Genomic DNA, 21,488 nt, shown 5'->3' on the forward strand with positions numbered 1-21,488 from the left:
TATTTGTCTAGCTGAGCTCTTTCCTCCCCATGAACGCTCTCAGACTAGAGGAAGATGAGAGAGAGAAAAGAGAACTAGAAGAGTGACCTATTTATTTATTTTGTTTGTTTTTTAAGCTTTCTTTCATTTGACTTCCCATTTCATTGTTTGCATGTCATTATTTATTAGAGTTACTCCTTGATTATAATTTCAAGGCACATTTCTGATAAGAGCTTTGATAAAATGGTCTCCTGGGGGCCCAGGTACTCCCAAGAGCACACAGTCAGCCCACAGGCTCTAAAAGATAAAAACTCACATTTCTGTCCTTGAAAAAAGTTTCAACTTTGAGAACTTCAAACATTTCTTTAAAAGTTGGAAACGCGTTAATGATACAAAACCCCGAATCCGAAGTTCCTCTCTGGCCCCCAGAGCAGGGTCTTCGGGTTGGAGTGGCTCTGGCTTTGCCAGTAGGCTGGTAGCAGGGTGTGGACAACACCACCTAACATGTTTTTCCTCTCTCTTTCTCGAGCCTTCATATGCTGAGTTTGATATTAGTGGAAACGTGCTCGGTTTGATCTTTAACCAAGGAATGATCTGGTGAGTGATCCAGTTGGTCAGGGGATCCCCTCGTTTGGGGAGTCAGAAAACTAGAATCCCAGGCTCAGCCTCTCAACTAGCTGGGGAGAGGCTGGAAAAAATCCCCTGGCTTGCCTGCACTCCCTCCTTTTGCGTGAAAAATAGAGGAGGACAGGGCTAGATGAGAACCACGACAATGTCTGCCCCATCCCTGGGCCACCGTGGGCAAAGGGAGGGAAGGAGAAGAGAGATGGAGGGAAGGAAAACAGCAAGAAGAGCAGGGAGAGAAGGAGGAGAGAGGGAAGAAGAAAGGAAAAAGTGGGGAGGGATGGAAAGGAAAGAAAGAAGAGGGGAGGGAGAAAAAAGGAGAGGAGAAAGATAGATGAATTAAGGGACTTCCTCCTTTGAGAAGGGAGTTAGAGGAGCTTGCATGACCTCAGTCAAAGACTTTCAAGATGCCAACGACTGAATGCAAGTCAACATCTACCTCTCTTAATTTAAGAACTTTTCAAATACTTTTCTGAGCAGCAATGTTATTTTAGGGAAACCGACAGAAGGCCATGGAATTTGCTAGATGCCTGGTGGCGAGGCAGTAACGCTTGGAGTGCCTCCTTCTCCTGGGGAATGAATGCCTATGGTTCGGCGATAAATGTCCTGGTTAAACGGGAAGTCGCTGCCCTTGGGGCTTGCAGAGAAAGCAGTGACGCCTCTTGCCCCTAACCCATCAATTCCATTTCCTTCCTTCATCTTTCCTTGGCTGCTGGGCTAACTAGGTGTGTGGTTTCTGCTCTTCCAGGATGGGCTCCTTTTATGCTCCGGGACTGGTGGGCATCAATGTGCTGCGCCTGCTGACCTCCATGTACTTCCAGTGCTGGGCAGTGATGAGCAGCAATGTTCCCCACGAACGAGTGTTCAAAGCCTCGCGATCCAACAACTTCTACATGGGCCTCCTGCTGCTGGTGCTCTTCCTCAGCCTCCTGCCCGTGGCCTATACCATCATGTCTCTCCCGCCTTCCTTTGACTGTGGGCCATTCAGGTGCATAAGAGAAGCTCCCCTCACCCCCAGACGGTCTGCTCAGAGAGCACTGGCTCAGAATTCCAGTTCTGGTGTCACATCAGCCTGCGAAAGGCCATGGTGCTTTGGGCAAATTTTTGGTACTGCTCAGCAGTTTTCTGCACGATAGAAATATTTCAGGTGTGTGAGATCCAATATGGTAGCCACCAGCCACATAGCTGTTGATCACCTGCAATGAAGGCCGAGAAATGGACTTTTTAATTTTCTTTCATTTGAATTAACTTTAATTTAAATAATCCCATGTGGCTAATGGCTACCATATTGAACAGCACAGTTCTGACTTTTTACCATATGGATAATCTACTGCCTGGATTACCTTACCATAGGATGATTAACTTAATCGGGGGCGGGAGGGTATTCTGAAGATAAAATGACCATATATTGACAGATGCCATTCAAATGTGACGCAACTATTGAGACTCTTGACTGGATCCCCACAATCTATGGAGCATTTGTCAGCACTGTGGGTTCAGGGTATAAGTCAGACTAGTTTAGGAGGCTGGACATTGTATAAAGAGATAATTATATAAGGAGGTTGATTGAGAAATACTGTGCACCTACTGCTCTGTTTCCAAATGCGAGACCCCCTGGAAACAAAGCCTTCTCTGTACTCCATAAAAAGGGGTCTGTAGTTAAAGCAGTTTGGAACATGCTACCCCATTCCTCTGCCACCTTCTCACTTAGAAATGTTTGGCGCATGCTCCTTTATTGAAAACTCGAAAGAATTATGCAATAAGGTAAGGTGTGCAACCCAGTGATTTCCTCCTTATTGGTCACAAACCCTTTCTTCATCTACACCCACCCGGGGCTGGGAGAGGAGCCGACCCTGCACTTGCATGACCCTAAGGGTGAATAATACCTCCTTAAACTGTGCACTCAGAGCCTCAGCCGCCCCACGCTAGGCCCTGCCCTGGCTCCTACTGTGGATCAGCACATTTTGGAAAATGCTGATCTGGCGCTTCTCGGTTAATAAGGGACTTAGCCAGGCAAAGCCCCGCGGTCGGTGCCCCCCGGTGAGTGCCATGGCAGCCCAGAGGAGGCAGCGACAGAGTGCCCACAGCAGACTGTAATCTGGATGAACAGAGGTTCACACAGAAGGAAAAGCGGGGCTAGGTCTGCAGAGGAAGGACATGCTGAGCTGTAGCAGGCCCGGGATGCCAGGCTGAGGGGACAAGTGGCGGGAGCCTTCCTGAGCAAGGTCGGGAGGGCTGGGCTCCGGGTGCAAGCACCAGGGCCCCTCTGCTCAGCCCGCCCAGCTGTCCCAGGCAGGAGGCCAGTGAGTGGCCTGGCTCTCACCACCTGCCCCACCCTTGCTCCGTCTGCTACCCTGGGAGGCCCTGACAGCCTCCACCCGGTCAGCAGGGGAAGGGACCCGAAAAAGGAACTCAGAAGGAAATGCTGTTGCCACCTTCTTCCTCTTCCTCTTCTGATCAAAACCCATCAACAGCTAGAACGTTCATTCCTACGATATTTTTCCAGCTGTCCTCTCACTTCCTTCAGGTCTTTACTCAAAGGTCACCTTTTCAGTGAATCTGTCACTGGAGTCCCTAACTGAAATGTCACACACACAAAAACACACACATGCACACTTACAATTATTTCTGCTTATAACTCCTTATCAACATCTAGCATGCCATTCCTTCTGCCTGTTTATCTTGTTTGTTGTCTGTCTCCCCCACCAGGACATAAGCTCCATGAGGGCATGATCTTTGCTTCCTTTTTCACTGCTTTATACCCACTCTCTAGAACAGAACTCCTGGTTTATAGTCAGTGCTTAAACTAAACCCTTCACCTCACAGAAATTCCCTTTTACATGGAAGGACTTAGGGTTTGGATCAGATCCAGACAAGCAACATAAATGAGTTATGGGCAGCACTGCCCACCATATAGTTAAAAGCAGGGATTGGTAAACTATAGCCCATGGACCAATCCAGACCACTACCTGTTTTTGTAAATACAGTTTTATTGGAACACACCACACCTGTTTGCTTACAATATAATCTATGGCTGCTTTCTTGCTACATCAGCAGAATTGAGCAGTTCCAACAGAGACCTTCCAGTTCACAAAAACTAATATCTTTATTATCTAGTCCCTTTCAAAACAAAATTTGCCAACCTTCTGATTTAGAGCGTAGACTCTAGAACCAGCTCTGTCATTTGCCATCTGGGTCACCTTGAGCAAGTTACTTAGCTTCCTAAACCAGAAGTTCATGGCTGTAAGATGGAAATAATGGTAGGGCCTACCTCACAGGATTGTTTTGAGGATTTAGGGTGTAATTCCTTGTAAAGTACTTAGAGGAGTGCACCAATCCATAGTAAGGCATATACACAAGTTTGTTAAGCCTAAGCCCTGCCCAAGTTGTGCGTAGCTGGTACTCCTAGCAATACTGGGAGGTAGGAAGTATTATCTACACAAGGGATCAACTAACCTTTTCCATAAAAAGCCTGATAGTAAATATTTTAGGCTTTGGGGTTCATGAGACAGAACCAGACTATTATATAAATACTTATATAACAAGAAAAAAGCAAATGAACACCAAGTTTTAATGGACAAAATGTAAAGTATGATAATAATATAGTCTAGTTTTTTGTAAGATAGGTCTACCGATGAAAAAGATGGAATTCTTTTCGGGGGGAGGAGATGATACTATTTCAATTAATAGAGGTTCAAATTGATAGGTTACTGTTACCTATCATCAAAGGTCAAGTTTACTGCCCAGATCAAAACCTTTGCTACTTGGATCCATCCCTGTGCCAGATGTGGCAACACATCTACCACCATAGAAAAAATTGCCAAAAATCTTTGCTACTTACTGCTAAGCCATTGAACTGCTAAGTTATGAAAAGTCAGGATATTCAGCTTTTATTTTAACAAAAATTTGCAGGTATGAAAATTGTTAGGTCATGAGAACAAATGAAGTTCACCATTGACACTATTGATTCAATTGCACATGATAGATTCAGATATTTTCTGCAAATTACCAATGGATGAATAAGACAATGAATAACCATAGTCTGGACACACTTAAAATTTCACAAGCTTTGTAAATTTGTCCAGCTAAGCCTTCTTCATTTTGCAATATATACTATTTGTTTTTTTTAAATTTTATTACATTTTTTAATTTTTCAATTACAGTTGACAGTCAGCATATTTTATATTAGTTTCAGGTGTACAGCATAGTGGTTAGTCTACATGTATTTTGACCATTATCTGTTCTAGCACAACATAGGAGATTCCACTTCATTCAGTTGTAATGAATTCCATCCCACTCAGTTGTATTGAACTCATGTTTTCTCAGTTTCTTTGAGAAAATTTCACCCATGTTTCACACAGAATATTCATAGAAGTTAATTTTTCATTCACTTCAAACTTGGCATTAACTCCTCAAATAGACACCTGAGCAGTATCAGCACCATCGATTGACTCATCAAAAATCAAGGGAAACCACTTGAAATCATTTGCCTTGTTTTTGAGTAGGACATTGTTCTCACTGACCTCATCTCCTCAAGCACCTGCTCTTGCTGGAAATTCTGAAAGTCTTAAACACACTTATTTTCTCTGGATACATTTCTTTAGTTCCTGCCATCAAACACAGTTTAATTGCTTCACCACTGGTCAATGAGGAACACAATTTTGAAAACTGGAGGAAAGGAAATCTTTGTTATATAGAGACAGGACACTTAGATGAATATATCCTACAGTTGTATGGAAAGCTGAAGTTGTATGGAAATGATGAACTTGGACATTTCACTGAGGGGATTTCTAAGCAAAGTATTGAAGGTACAGTCTTGTTTCTTTCTGTTTATACTAAAATGTGAGAAGAAAGATACATTGAAGAAAGAATTGATAAGCAAAAAGGAACCAGGGCTGACAATTTTGAAAATTCTCAGTCTATCTAGATTGCAAAAGATACCAAAGACAGATTCACTGCAAGGAACACGGGCTCTAAAAAGAAAGCCAAAGGGGATGCTGGGGAACTTTTACTAGTGCTTCTGAAGAATCAAAAGATCTGAAGATTCATTTGCACAGCAGATTCTTTTAAGCATGTGACTCGGACCCTCTTATCCATCTCAGAAGAAGCCAGAATAGAGATAGATTTATCCAGGAAAGATCTATGTAGAGCCTTCTTGTCTAATGGAGTTAATTCCCATGACTTTCACGGAAGGCCCACTAGGCATTTGAGAATGATGTATGAGCAATAACACCACCAGCTTCAATGGAAAGGGACAGAGAAGAGATGAAATCAAGGAAAGCTGTTGGACTCCGAAAGTCTTTCAGCCAGTCAACAGGCTGATAAAAATCTACTCCCCTGAACCTCATGCTACTCTTCTAGAAAAAGGAAGGATGACTCTGAGGCACAGCCTTGGGCCTGGAGGCAGAGCTGCAGACACCGAGGGTGAGCCAAGAGCCAGGAGGATTATTCTTAGGCTTGTGAAGCCTGCTGGAGTTTGGCTGACTGGATTTCAAAATTTGTGGGAACTAGTGATGCTTTTTTCCCTTTCATTTTCTCCCTTTTGGAATGAGAACAGCTATAACTGTTATCTTGTTGCTGGCCCTCCATTGTTTGGGAGTAAATAACTTGTTTCCTAGTTTCACAGGTCCACCGATACAGAGATACTTTGCCCCAAGGTGGATCCTACTCAGAGTCTCATCCGTACTGGATTTAGGTGATGAGATCTGGGACTTTTGAGTTGGTCATATGTAGATGAGATTTTGGACTTTGAGTTGATGGGTTGAGACTTTAAAGGATGAGGATGGTGGTGAATGTGTTTTACAGGTGCAGTGAATGTCAATCTTTGGGGGCCATAGAGCAGACGTGGTAGCTGAATAATGGCTCTCCAAGTCCTGACCCATGGAACCTGTGGGTGTTACCCTGCTAAGGCAAAAGTAGTTTGTTAGTGTGATGAAGGTAAGGATCTTGAGATAGGGAGATCATCCAGGTGAGCCTTACATCACAAGTGTCCCTGTACGTGCCCTTATAAGAAAAATAGAAAATTATGTGGCTGTGGAAGCAAAGAGAGATGTGAAGAGTTTATGCTGCTGGCTTTGAAGATGGAGGAAGGAAGGGACTATTAGCCAAGGAATGCAAGGCATGAAGCTCTAGAAGTTGAAGAAAGGCAAGGAAACAGTCTTCCCTAGAACCTCCCTCAGGAGGGAGAGCAGTTCTGCTAGCACCTTGGTTTGGGCCCATTGAAACCATTTCAAACTTTTGGCCTCTGGAAGTGTGAGAGAATAAATTGGTATTGTTTTAAACCTCCAATGTGATCATTTGGCACAGCAGGCATTGAAAACTAGTACATCTAGTATATCATAATCTGCTGACAAAAATAATCTACACTCGACTGTGACGTAAGAGCACAATATTTGAAGTCCACTTTATTTTTTTTGTTTTTACATGGTGGGTATGCACCGGCAATTTAAAAAAATAATCAAATGCCATATGATAGTGAGATGCATGGCACGTGAGATGCTGTCATGTTACAATGACATCATTGCAATGTGTACTGTGCTGTGCAGCAGTGCTGAGCGTTGCAATGGCGTCAGGTGGTATCGAACACAACCGCCTATGTCTGCTAGTATCGTATGAAAGCAGCCACAGACAACGTGTAATTGATCATTGCTGGGCTCCAAGAACACTTTACTTACAGACACTGACATTTGAATTTCATGCTTCTATTTTTTATGTCAAAAATATTTTACTCTTTCTGACATCTTCCCAACCATTTAAAAACATAAAAGCCATTCTTAGCCTTCACACCATATAAAAGCAGGTAGCAAACCGAGTTTGGTCCATGGGCCATTCATTATTTGCCAGCCCCCTTTACATAAGAGCGAAATGAAGCTTCTAGCTGTGACCTTTCCGAAGGCACTTATAATTTGACAGTGCCCATACTCAATGTTTTATAGGAATTTATAACAACCTTCCGAGGAAAACACTGTTAGTATAACACCATATTATACAGACATGGAAATGAGGGCCAAGAACTTTTCAGTATCTAACCCAGAGATATCAGACCTCTGGAAGCAGCACTGTCCAAGAGAATTTTCTAGATAATGAAAAAAAAATTCCATATCTGCTCTCATGTAGAGTAACTTCTAGTAACATGACTATTGAGCACTTGAAATGTGTGACTAAGAAACCAAATTTTCATTTAATTTTAAATAATTTTGATTGCATTTTTAATAGCTGCTTTGGATGGTACAACTCTAGTGGGGAGAGTAAGAATTAGGCCAGAAAGAAAATAAGTAAATTGTCCATGGTGTTCCACAGTTAATAGAGGGAGGGGGAAAGCTTTAAACTAGGAATTTGAAGCCCTGAAGTCCACTTCTTGGCCCAAAAGTACCAGCCCTAAGGCCAGTAGTGGCTGGTCAGCCCTGGGCAAGCATTTGTGGAAGTCAGTAGCACAGGGCTGTGAAATTAGGAGTGCCCTCCAAAATGTTACAGCTAGAAGCTTCATTTCTCACTTATACAAAGTGTGGATCAGGGGTTCGCAATTCAATCTCCTGGAATTATAATCTGAAGACTAATTATAGGTGTTTTTGAGAGACAGCACTAGGCCGTCCATCACATCAGCGTCTGGAGAGCGATTCGCATGCAGGGGGAACCCTGTGTCGCTCTCACAGCTGCCTCACTCTCCCTTGAGAGTACAGGTGAAAGTCCACGAGACGTCACGCACAGGAGACCCATGTAGTCTGAGAAATTGCAAGGTACTAGGACGTGAAGCTGGTGAGCCAGGGTGCTGACCCAGTTATAATCCCCAGCCAAAATGACAGCCCCTCGCAGGGCATTTTTGACTTGCAGTCCATCTGGAGCAGAGCTCTGGTTCTCCCACAGCAATGGTGAATGGCAGCTTTGGACCTGCTGGACGGGTGGGGGAGGGGCGCACGCACACAGTCGCAGGCCATGTGAGCCTTGCAGCATGCCGTATGTGTCCTCTTCTTTGCAGCGGGAAAAACAGAATGTATGATGTCATCCAAGAGACTGTTGAAAACGACTTCCCAACCTTCCTGGGCAAGATCTTTGCGTTCCTGGCCAATCCAGGCCTGATCATTCCAGCCATCTTGCTGATGTTGTAAGTTAGCCAAGGTTCACGGCTCCGCCTCATGGAAACCTCCCCTTTGCAGTTCAGACCTCCTTAGCAGATCCTCCTTTCTTACCCTCTCAGTCTGGATTTCTCAGAAGCAGACCCTGAGACAAAGGTTCAAATGCAAGCAGTTTTGCGGGGAAGTGGGTAACAGGCAGAAGGGACAGGAAGCTGCTTTATTATCACTGGGATGACTTTAGTCCTGCTGGAGAACTCCGGAAAACAATGCAACTTCAGACTAACTCTGCTCAAGAGTGAGGGATCTGGGGCGTTTGTATACCACCTCCCATCAGTCACTGGTTGAGTGCTGCGGGGAATCACAGGAGCAGAAACATGTTGGTTCATTGCAGGACAATAGCGGTCAGCTGTGTTCCTGGGTAGACTGGTTTCTACGGAGGAGGCTGCAGGGGAAGCCTCAGGCACAGAGGTAAAGGTACTAGCGAAGGTCTTCCGGGGAGCATACTGAAAGGTAGGGGCCAAGGAATATGGGTGGGTGCTGACAGTATCTGCAACACCCTCCTAAACATTCATTAGAAATATTAAAGACTTCTGGGCTCTTAGTCTCTGAGAAAGCTAAGGGGCAGATTCTGCCTGTCCCTAGCAGGGCACAGGGGACCTCTCCACAGAGCACCTCTGCCCTAAAACATCTAGGTAATTCATTCATCACTATCCTCTCAAAGACTGAGAAACCCCTGAGGATGGCGGCTGGGTCTGATGATTTCTGTATCTCCCAGCACCAGACCCATGCCTCGGGCACAGGCGGCAGACAATGAACGCTCAAGGAAGGACCAGCGGAAGAAAGAAAAAACAGGGCAGAAAGCTAGAGCCCTGGATTTGAATTACCATCATCAAAAATATCCCTGGCAGGTGTAGCTCAGCTGAGTGTCCTCCCATAAAATAAAAGGTTACGGGTTCAATTCCAGGTCACGGCACATGCCTAGGTTTTGGATTTGTTGTACGGAGACAACGGAGCAAAGTTTCTCTCCCTCCCTATCTCCCTCCCTCTCTTCCCCTCTCTCTAAAAATCAATAAGTATGTCCTCGGGTGAGGATTAAAAAAAAGTACTGATGAAAATATTAGTTTTTTCTTTATAAATACCTATTTTTGGCATACATCTTTTAAAATTATAAAATATTCCTAACAAACCAAAAAGTACAACTACATATATGATCACAAGATTAGATGTAACATTTAGCAAATATTTAGCAATATTTGTTTCAGACCTGACTCTCTTTTTAAGAGGAATAAAATCTTACCAATATACTTGAAGCTCTACTCAATTCTTCTCTCTTCCTCTCTCTCCAGAAGTATCTGCTATTTTGATTAGTTTTAATAATTTCCATACTTATTTTGGTACTTTTATCACGTATGTGTACTATCGCTTTCTGAGTTTAAAATTTTTCCATGAGTGGTTCACACCACATAGCTTTATTCATTCAACATTATGTTCAGGGGATTTGCCCATGTGGGTACATGAGCACAGATTTTAACATTTCTATTGTGTTCCATTATATGAATGAATAAACCACAGTTTATTCATTTCTCTGCATAGACATAGTTTGGTCATTTCCCCTGATTTGCTATTGCCAATATGCTCCTTGTATATGTCCCCCTGGGAGGGTTTCTCTCAGATAGGCCTCCAGAAGCGTGACTGCTGGTCATAGGAATGCATTTCTCTGTTCCTTTTAGACAGTGAATTGCTCTCCAAAATAGGAAATATCCTCTCCAAAATAGGATATTTCCTCACATCCTCTATTTCAAACATCCTCTGCTTGTAGTCCTGCATGAGAAAGGGCTGACATGATAGAACAACCTGGACTGCCCTGTGACCCCCCTGAGAAAATCCTGGAACCCAGACACCAAACCTGACCCCTGCAACCAGCCTCAGGAGGAACACAGCCACATATAAGCACTTGATCCTTCCTGACCTCCAATTCCTCCCTAATAAATGGGTTGTTCATTAGGAGAAAGGGCAAGGCTTGGTGCAGACTAAGAGCTGAAACAGACAGTGGTCCCTTTACCCGCCCTCCCCTCTCTCCTTTGCTTCAGGAGGCTCACATGGTAGTCCTCAACCTGCTCGTACATTCCGCTCCAAAGGCAACATGGTACCTCTTCTCTGTATGGAGACAGCTTGTTGTAGACTCTACTGAAAGGGCTACCAGTGGCCCCACTGTGAGGGGAAGGTTCAGAAAACCCAAACTGGAGTAGCTAAGGCTTGAAATTCGTGGAGAAACATGACAATTAGGAATAACCTAAAGGCTGGCTGAGCATCAACCCAGAGGACCCCTCAGTTCTCAGGGGGTGCAGTCCAGGTCATAGACCCCAGCAGGTCCTGTGAAAGCGCAGTCCAGGCTACAGCCTCAAAGGACTCCCAGCCCTGCAGTCAGCCAATGGGGGCTGGCGGCTGAAAACCAGCAGTCCCAGCAGACATTCCCATCAGCGCACCCTGAGCAGGGGGCCACCAGGGCATCTGCAGTCGTGTTTCTAGGCAAACATGGAGCAGGTCCTTAGCAGCTCTGCCTGTCTCCATGCTTGAAAATTGTGCAAGGAGCTTTGGCTTCAAATGTGGGCTCTGAGGAGTGCTAACAGATGGGGTGAGCCTGGGCAAAGAACTTAACCTCTCTGAGTTCCGGGATACTCTGTAAAGATGAGAGTCATCCTTTATGCTTCATGGAGTTTTGTCAAAACCAGTGAGCTGCGGGGTGGGACGCACGTGGCACAGAGCCTGGCATAAGGCAGGTACCCAGGAAACACAGTGGCTCCTGTGGACAGGAAACCCTGACACTGCCCCACCTTTTCAGATTTCCCAAAAGAGGGATGATTCCTTCCGCCAACTTTCATTGAGCGCTCTGAGAGATAGAGATGTGTTGGTCATTTCCATGTTCCATCCAACAGAGAGAGAGCAGGGACGTCCAGGACCTTTTTTCCATGTTAAGCAGGGGAGGGTACTGAGGATGGTAGGACCTCCCTCCACCCTGCCCAGAGGCAGGGCCTTGGCGCCTATTCCAGGAAGCCTGCCCTGCTTCCTGGGGAAAGGCATCCAGCTCCTGCCATTTCCCAGGACAGCAGTACCAGAGGAGGCATGCTTTTCTCTTACAGCCTGGCCATCTACTACCTGAACTCAGTTTCCAAAAGCCTTTCCCGAGCTAATGCCCAGCTGAGGAAGAAAATCCAAGCGGTGAGTCTGTCCCAAGTTTCGTTCTGTTGCACATTTCATCCTGGAAGGTAAAAATGAAATCATATTTTTGGTTTTTGCGAATTCACTCTGTGAACCCAATTGTATACTCTAAATGGTTTTCTTCTAAACCAAAGCTAAAATGATAGGCAGAAGTCTGTGAGATTCAACAGCATGCATTTATATTCTGATGGTACTTGGGTATATATAACAATAATCATTTAAATTTTGAGAGGTTGCTGAACAGGAGAAATTCAGTGGATGCAACCCGTGTTCACACATAATAAGACCAGTACACACAATAATTCCTAGAGATTAAAACTAATACTCTAAATAATAAAGAAAACAGTGTGGTCAAAACCACATGTTGCTTGTGACCCACGGCCTAAGAGGCCTTGTGAGTTCCGGCCAGGCTCGGGCAGCGGCTGATTCTGACTGCTCTCCTCCACTCTCCCAGCCCCCACCCCCACCTCCTACAGACGGTAAACCCTCTCTAAGCCGTGTCTTCCTTGTTTCCTCGTGCCTCTGCCGGAACTAATCTCATCTGCCTTGCAGCTGGGTCTCCCTCCCTATGCCCGCTTCCTTAATCTTACTGGGCTCCTGCCCAGATAAAGAAAACCACTGAACTAGAGGATTGGAGCTCCCATCCTCCCCTCGCCTGATGCTCCTCAAATGCAGGGCAAACCTGGGTCTCGGCTGCCCTCTGCAGTCAGTGGCTGAGGACTAATAACAGGCAATTTAAGGTGGTTCCCAAGAACTGTAGATTGAATCCTAGCCCTGCAGATTTCACCATTCTAGGCTCTGAGACTCAAACGCCCACTTCCCTGGCCAAGATCAACCATTAGTTTTTCCCTGCAGCTCCGTGAGGTTGAGAAGAGCCACAAATCTGTCAAAGGCAGGGCCACAACCAGAGAGTCAGAGGACACAGCTAAAGGCAGCTCCAAAAATGCCACCCAGCTCCCACGCACCAAAGCAGGTAAATTGTGTGTCATGATTGATTGCTTTTTACCAGGCCACATGGAAAGGTGTAAAGAGCGTATGTTGTGAAATCAGACAGATCTGGGATTGAAATCAGAATTTAGACGATCATTAGCTGTATGAAGTTGGGCCAGTGAAAACAGGGAGCAATGACAGCGCCAACCTCACGCAGGGGTGAAAATGAGATGGAGCATGTGTTAGATGAAATGCCCCACGGAACTCCTGGCACAGGGAAAGGACCAATGAAGGAGCTGGGTGGAGGTACGGGTGTCTCTGAAAAACGGGGAAGTAGCTCCGCTTGCCTTGCAGGATTGTCTCACTCATTTCTGTCCTCCAAGTCTCTCATGACACCTTCTGTAGTGACTGGTCTTCTGTATGTCCCTCATAATTTAGCTGTCGTTTCTGAAATGATTTCATCTTCTTCTTCGGTTTCTCTCCTGAATCTGTCAGTCCCCATGTCATACCCTCTTGACGTCTGGCTACTTACCCCAACATAGGAGCACCATTGGTGTCCCGTCACATCCCTTTAAGATGCTCAAAGTGTCCACTGACATGGGTCACAGCTGCCTGGGGCTGAGGGAGGTATTTGTTTTTATGCTGCTTTGAGTGCTTTAAGAGGAGGAGTGGGGAGATTTGCATCTAGCAGCTGCTATGTTTGTATTCTCTTTAAAAGGAAAAGCACTCGAACATTTAGAATAAAGGGATAAGAAATGGCCACATATGTTCCAAAGAAAATGTCGTAGGGCTTCAGAGGGGACGAATCAGTAACCATCTCCACCTTCAGAGTAAGAAAAGGTCAAACTGGAAAAGACCATGTCTGAGGTGACCCCATTTTCCAAAGATTGCCCCTGTCTTAAAATCAAACAGTGCCAGGATGCTGTGATTTTGGCCTTTGCTGTGAGAATTGAGCAAGAGGCACAGAAATGATTAGTAGTTTAGGTGTTATAATGCTTAGTGAAAAAATTATTTACCATTTATTTCATGCATTTAGAACACGTAGGCAAGACTACGAGAAAAAGAAACAAAAATTGAAGCACATAGCCGTATTTCTCTGCAAGATGAAAATCCTCCATCAGGTGATTTTCCATTCTCCAGATCCACTAGTAAAGGGAGTGACTATAGAAATAGATCCGGACAAACAGGGCACCCATGTACATCCGTAGCAAACATTTTGTTGATATTAGAATTACAAGTATTCTAATACCCAGTGTTGATATTGGAATGGTAACAAATTACTATTGCATAGTAACATGTAACAAGTAAACAAGTGGATGTTAAAAAAAAAGAAGAAGAAGAAGACAATACGTCTGTGTTGATATAGAACCTATGCCTGGTGAGTCTCCCCAAAATCAGTGGAAGGCATTCTGAAGACACAGGCCGTGTCAGTAATGTCAGCTGCCAGTCCATGACGGCCACACGGACTGGTTCAGAGACGGAAGGCAGAGAAGTGACTGCCTGGCATCTTATTATTGTGAAGCTGAGGAAAATATTTGAAATCACCTAATTTTTCCACATACGTTAGGAAATGGAATAAATGTGATCCAATGTTGTAATATCACCAAAAAAAAAAAAAACCCCATATATTTGGACACTGATGGACTTAAGTATGGACAGAAAGATTAGGTGTACAAAATGCTTCCCACGAGAAACCAAGGGGCTTACACTGGTTTGACAGTGGTCAATTCATGTCCCCAGAATCCCAATGCGCCCACCCGCCTTACCTATTCCTCTACCTTCCTTTCTGTACTGGCTGCTGTTTCAAAGTTTGCCTTGCTCAAGTTTTAAGTTTTTTATTGAATTTATTGGGGTAACATTGGTTAATAAAAGCATATAGGCTTAAGGTGTTCTTAACACATCATCTATATTCTGTAACACATCATCTGTATATTGTATTGTTTGTCCACTGCCCCAAGTCATGCCTCTTTCCAACCCCATCGATCCCCCCTTATCCTCTCCTGCCTCCCCTCACCCCAATTGCCCTCCTTTGGTGTTCATTTTTTGCTCTTTCAATTTTATATTGATCACATCAGTGCTGCAGTACTTGATTTTTTTAAAAAGTGAAAACATTATCTGAACATATCATTGGAGCTTAGGAAGATGGTCCACCTTTAGTCTGGAAATTCCAATAGCCTCATTGCTGCCTTCACTTAGCTTCCTTTCTTGAAGTAGTCATTAGAATGATCTTAGCTGCTGTAACAAACAGCTAGTGGCTCAAACACAATAAAAGTGTACTTCTCACTCAACGTAACATCCAAATTGGGTGTCTCCATTTGACGGCCACTCTCTTGCCAAGTGATGATGCAGAGGCCCTGGCGCCCTCCAGCCTGTGCCTCTGCCTGTGTCAAGCTACTGCAAGGGGAAGAGCCTAGAAGACGCACCTGGAAGAGGTGCACTTCAAAGCCTGGACTTCAGTCACACCCACCCATCAGGGACACTTAGTGCATTTCTGTGTCCCAGAAAGCGGGTGAAGGATGGGCCAGTAGTTGCCTCTAACTTGGAGTTAAGGGAAGGAAACAAGCAAAAGAGCTGAGCTGGAAACTGGATCTGATTCCGGTTTATACCGCCCCTTCCATCGCGCACAGCCCCCTGTGAGGCTGTTGTTACTGTTGTCCCAACTTTATACTCAAGAAAACCCAGGTCAGAGTCTGGCCTGGGGCCAGCATTCAAAATCGAGTTCTTCGGCCAGCAGATCACATTCCTCCAGCAGATCTGTTCATGCAAAGGCTAGGCCAAGGTGCCCGCCGATGCCTGAGGGTGATCTGACCTTTCTCAAGTCACCAAATAGAAGTGAAATCCATGTCCAGAGCAGGGCAGCTCCAGAGGGCTCCAATTCGATGCCAAAAAACTAGCAAAATCTCTCATATCCTCTTTCTTGTCTTCTTTTTCCAGAGACCATGCCTCACTCTGCCAGCCAAAGCCAGACCCTGGACAGGAAGGCACAGGGCCCTGGGACCTCCAGTTCTGCCGGTGGGACCATGCTGTCTGCCTCCAGTCACCTCCCTGTATCTCGGCCTCCTGGCCTCAGACCAGATTCTGGCCAAGCCCAGCCTCAGGCTCATCCTGGGAGGTCAGCCTCTAAAAAGGGTGCTCAGAGACCTCCCCGCTGACAGCTGGGACTCACAGGAGCCCCATCCTGGGGCTGAACCTTGGGCCCCGCCAGCTCACACACCCAATTTGGTGTTCTCTCTCCTCTTACTTAATGTGAGGACTTTGATTACTTAGTCTCAGGCCCCTTTCGGTGCCCAAAACTAGAGGACAATGGCTCCATCTGACTTTTAGGGGAGCTGAGCCTCCTGCCTCCCTGTAACTGTCCTTCTCAGTCTCTTGGTTTGGACAACTCCGGACCTTGCACTCATGGTGGTTTCCCTTGGCTCCAGACTTTGGGAGGAGGGGGCAGAGCTGTGGCCACCATCACAGACCTCTTTCATGGCACCCATGTTGGGACACAGGTTTCTACCAGTTCCACCAAGTGGGAGGAGGGTGCAGAGGGGCCCATATTCCTGACCATCACCTCTATCCAAAGGAGGTAAGATGGATAAAATAAAAGGCACAAGAAGCCAATGAAAATAAAAGTAAATGAACCAAAGTCCAGCCATGGTGAGTGAGAAGACGATGACCCAGAACTCAGTCTGAGGAGAGCGGAGGCCGTTGAGCACCGAAAATGCACTGGAGCCTCCTAGCAGCAAGGCAAAGACTGAGCAACACAGTCCTTATCTGACTGAAGGTTGCTCAGGACAGAAAAATATTTTTCACGCACCAAATTCTTTTTTTTAAGATTTTATTTATTTATTTATATTTAGAGAGAGGGGAAGGGGAGGAGAGAGGAAGAGAAACATCAATGTGTGGTTGCCTCTTCCACACCCGCAACTGGGAACCTGGCCCACAACGCAAGCATGAGCCCTGACTGGAATCAAACCAGTGACCCTTCGGTTCTCAGGCTGGCACTCAATCCACTGAGCCATGCCAGCCAGGGCTCATGCACCAAATTCTAAAAGGAACTTGATAGCCTGTGTATTGTGTAAGAGAGGCCGGAGATGATTTCTTTGAGGTTTGTGAAGAGAGCAATGCAGAGCCTTGACTCCGATGATTCTGCGTTCACCTAGTGTCACAGCGGTTCCATGCAGTGTCTCCCAGGCAGCACGAGCCAGGAGGCCAAACCGCTGAGAAGGCCTTGCCAGCAAGGGCAAAGGCTCAGCACCATCACAGTCCAAGACTTTTCGACAGCCCAGGGTTCTTGCAGGCAATTCTCTCCTTTCTTCTACCTGATGCTCCCAGGCCCAGGTGAGCATGTGGCTTCAGGATCAAGGGACCACCTCCCTCCACGTCTGAGTGTCCTAAAAGGAGTCCTTTCCTTCGGCCACCATCACCCAGTCATGTCCCCAGGGCGTCTCAGGAGACTCCCCCACACCCTGAAAGTCAGGCTATGTCCTGGTGGAGATTTTACAGATTTCATAAGCTACGCAATTAAAATAATTTCCAACTTCCCTCCTAATTCTTTCCCCTTCCCAACCCAGCTCCAAAACTTCACTCACAACCTGGGAGGGAGTGGGAACGAGGACACATGACCAGGAGAAACTACAAATTATTTCATCCCAGTGCATCTCCAGGCAAGGCTAAGTAAGATATGGTTGATGCCTTATCTTCATGGAACTGAGATCCAATCCCCAAATCCAAAAATGTTGGTGCATCATATGCCGTCTTCTGGTCACACCCTGGCACTGAACTAACCTACCTGAGACCTTGACACAAGAATTCACAGACTCAAACCCAACCAATCAGCTCTGCAAGACCCAACGATGGCTGCCACACTGGCACCTGGCCTTCAAGTCATCCTGTCTGGGGATATTGTCAGGCCCTGCGGAAGGGAACGAGAGAGGCCTGTCATGAGCCTCTGAGTGATCACTATCAGGCTTCTGATGGCTATCAATATACCTAAACACCCACCATAAACAAAACAAGTTATCCTATTCTGACGTGAGGGAATATTTGCTATCTATTGCTATACAACAAATAGTTCCCGTAAGTTAACAGCTTAAAACAATAAACATTTATTATCTCATACAGTTTCTATGGATCAAAAATTTGGGAGTGATAGTCAATATTATAATAATGTAGGGTTTCAGTTGGGTACTTGAATTATTGGGGGGGATTACTTTGTAAATTATATAACTGTCTAACCACTATGCTGTGCATCAGAGACTAATATAAAATAATAATGAATGCCAATGGTAATTAAAAAATAAAATTTAAAAAATAATTTGGGAGTGGCTTCACTGGGCAGTTATGGCTCTGGATATTGCTATCAAGATCTCAGGCAGGGCTATAGCCATTGGAAGACTTGACTAGAGCTGGAAGGCCTGTTCACAAGATGGCGCACACACATGGATGTTGGTGAAAGACTTTGGTTCCTTGCTGGCTATTAACAGGAAACTTTAATCCCCACATGGACCTCTCCATAGGGCTGTTGGGATGTCCTCACAACATAGCAGCTGGTTTTTCCCAGAGCAAGTAATCCGAGAGTGAGAGCAAGGGAAAGCCACAATACAATACCTAGTCTCTATGACCTAGTCTCAGAAGTTACACCATCAATTCTACCACTTTCTACTCATAAGAACTGAGACACTAAGTCTAGCCTACACTCAAAGGGGAGATTAGGCTGTGTCTCTTGAAAGGGGGTGGTTATCAAAGAATATCTGGACATATATTAAAAGGTTTCCTAATTCAAATAGTTACAAGAACTCTTATCAAGTAAATTCTAAAGCTTTTTCTGAAAGACATCCATTGGAGGATTAGTTAATGGTGACTCCTAGGACCTTAAGCAACAGGTAACTTCCAGTGAGCTAAGGAGATGGGTAGAGGAAGAACGCACAGGTAAGAGAGGAAGCGTGTTGATGTGGTGTGGCTTTACAGCTGGGACATGTTATTACAGAACAATCTAAAGATTGTTATAATCTCTGCATTCTTGGGTTTGACCTACAGCTCATTCCATCTTAATGCTTCACTATTCAGCCGGTCCAGGGGCCATCAGACATGAAAACCACCTTCTCTCCCTCCCTTCCTCTTTTCCTCCCTCCTCCCCCTCCTTCTCTTTTTCTTTCTTTCCTCCAATCACCTAAGAAGGATTTGAATTAGAAAGTCCACTTACAATTTATCCAGAGAATTGTAACTCGTGTCTTACTGATAGCCTAGTCTATCTGTGTATTCCTTACAGGGGGAAAGTGAAACAATGAATTTTATTTGTCAGAAGCTATTTTTGCAGACAGATCCTCTCATTTCTAATAATCGACATGCACAATGTCCCTAAAGAGCTCCATTTCACACAGAATGACATTATTGGTGAAGATCAAGGTGGACACATCATCTCCCCTTGACTTGCACACTCACAGAAACCAGGGAGTGATTCACCAGCCAGTAAGGGGACCCGGGCAGGATACCAACAGCATCCACTGCACTGGTGATCCTCAGTTCAGTAAAGTCACTTCCAATATGCTCTGCAGAACCCCACCCAAAGCTGGGGCACCAAAGTTCCTCATGCTCTGTAAGGCACAATAACAAATAAACCTGCCATGCAGAAAGGAACATTTCTCCCTTGATCTTGGCAGAAGGGGAGGAGAAAAAGTCCCTCGAGAACTTGAGAATTTATATACACAAAGCAGCCCTCACATAGGGACTCTAAAGCCCCATAACTGTGTGTTCAAAAAAACTCAACTGGAAAAATTTTAAGTGATCTTAGGTTAATAGTACTTCCAAGAAAGAGAGTGGAGGCGGAAAAGAAACAATAACAAAAAATCACACCAAATATAAAACATGTAAGAGAATAGAAATAAAATATATCAGGAATCAAAATAAATGCTAATGGACTAAACTCTCCAGATACAAGACAAAGATTATCAAATAAATATCTTAAGTCCCATGTATGGTTCCCAAACGATACCTCTAAAAATCTAAGACTAGGGCAAGTGGGCTCTTTATCCCTTTTGGTTCCTAGGAAATACAATCTTCAAGGTCAAAATCTCCAGGTACATGAGTACTATCCAATTTTGTAAGCTGGGCTTGTTTTTGAGCACTGATGATTTCTATTGAAGATAGCTGTCTGCAGCACTATTGCCAGATAATTTATTCTTCAAAGAAGTATTGCTTTGAAACATGTAAAGACCCAAGCCATGGTTGGGGTACATATGGTTCATAGAGCATACAGGTGTCTCCATCCCCAAACCATGTCTGGAAATTGGGCCATATAAGCCCAAATTCTGCTACAAAGATTCAACGAGTTGACACATAAAAGACTAAGTGCAAAGCATTAATCTAAATGATCAGTAAATAATAGATATTATCACAGGTATGGATGAGATAAAATATTCTCAGGCTTAGGTTATGAACACAAACACCATCAACTGAACAAAACTTTTACCCTGTAATTCTAATCAACTCTGGGACTCAGAAGCTGCACCCAAAAAGATGAGGGACACTTTCCATTCTTCTGTGTCTATGGAAAGAAATGTGGCATATATGGGTAACTCAGTACCAAAGACTTTTGCAGGGTTTCTTTCCACATTTGAGAAAAGAGCTGAGGAATTGCTAGAAGCCTTTGAACATCGACAGGGTTTCTCATTTGAGAAATGAGTGTAAGTGCCGCCATCTTATGGTTGTTTCATGCAATTTCCTTTCCTCGAGCTCTCCTAGTCTCTGGAATTTAAAGTCATGCTCAGTTTAACCTCGGAGATAGTTCTGAGAAATGCATCATTACGCAGTATTTTCATTGTGCGAACATCATACAGCATCCTTAACACAAACCTAGAAGGTACAGCCTACTACACACCTAGGCTATCTGGTATACTACCCTCATGTATGAGGTCAGTCCTTATGTGGCACAAAACTAGCACATTCCATTTCCAGAGGTCCTCATTAGCATTGCTCAAGGTAAAAACTCCGGGTTAATTTACACCAAAATGACACAGTGAACCACAGACTGGACTAAATAAAAGAGTTATAGATGTTACAGTGTATAGTCCTTCCCAATGGGTGAACAGTCCAATCTACCCAGAGAAAGAGAAGGCCCCAGATGCCACATGGCTTTAAAGCTTGAGTCTGGACTGTGCCTGGGAAGCCCACAGGTTCCCCTCAGACTGACTGCCCATGAAAGGCATTTTCTCAGCTGGAACTTTGGGAAATCTGTCTTACATGTCACCTCCAAATTAATCTGCAATCAAATACTGTTTAATGGAGAATAAGCGTCTCCCTTCCTCTCTCTAAAAATCAATAGACAGGTAAATATATAAATACTTAAGACCCCTTCCTGAGGAGCACTGGCCCGCCAGATAGCCTTCTGGTGAGTCTCCCATACTACTGCATTTCAGCACTCGGTTATATGCATTCTCCCATATGAAGTCTCTGAAGTCAAAGGTCAAGAGTTATGTTTTTATTTTTCTCCCAGATCTCTGCATTGCTTACTCGGTTACTTAAGATGCCTGCCCAAATGTTACCTCTTCACTGAGGGCCTCTATAAAACAATGCAACATTCCTTAACACTTATCAACATATTTACTTGATTTTTTATCTCCCTGTAGAATGTAAACTCCATGATGGCACTGACTTGCTTTGCTTACTACTGTATCCTGC

The 21,488-nt window shown here is 44.7% G+C and overlaps 1 protein-coding gene across 1 annotated transcript in view; it reads left to right on the forward strand.

Moving 5' to 3' along the window:
* TMC2 (transmembrane channel like 2) overlaps window positions 1-15,976 on the forward strand; it is a 59,185-nt gene extending 43,209 nt beyond the window's left edge. Inside the window, exons 15-20 of the mRNA XM_054574171.1 lie at window positions 509-576; window positions 1,352-1,591; window positions 8,579-8,704; window positions 11,816-11,894; window positions 12,750-12,867; window positions 15,759-15,976. Of these exons, the coding sequence (XP_054430146.1) occupies window positions 509-576; window positions 1,352-1,591; window positions 8,579-8,704; window positions 11,816-11,894; window positions 12,750-12,867; window positions 15,759-15,976 (849 nt within the window). The remainder of the gene's footprint in view (window positions 1-508; window positions 577-1,351; window positions 1,592-8,578; window positions 8,705-11,815; window positions 11,895-12,749; window positions 12,868-15,758) is intronic.
* Window positions 15,977-21,488: the final 5,512 nt, after the last annotated feature.

Source organism: Pteronotus mesoamericanus, unplaced genomic scaffold (genome assembly GCF_021234165.1).
Source record: "Pteronotus mesoamericanus isolate MK-2021 breed Mesoamerican mustached bat unplaced genomic scaffold, CSHL_Meso_final contig_25, whole genome shotgun sequence".
NCBI classification, from domain to species: domain Eukaryota; kingdom Metazoa; phylum Chordata; class Mammalia; order Chiroptera; family Mormoopidae; genus Pteronotus; species Pteronotus mesoamericanus.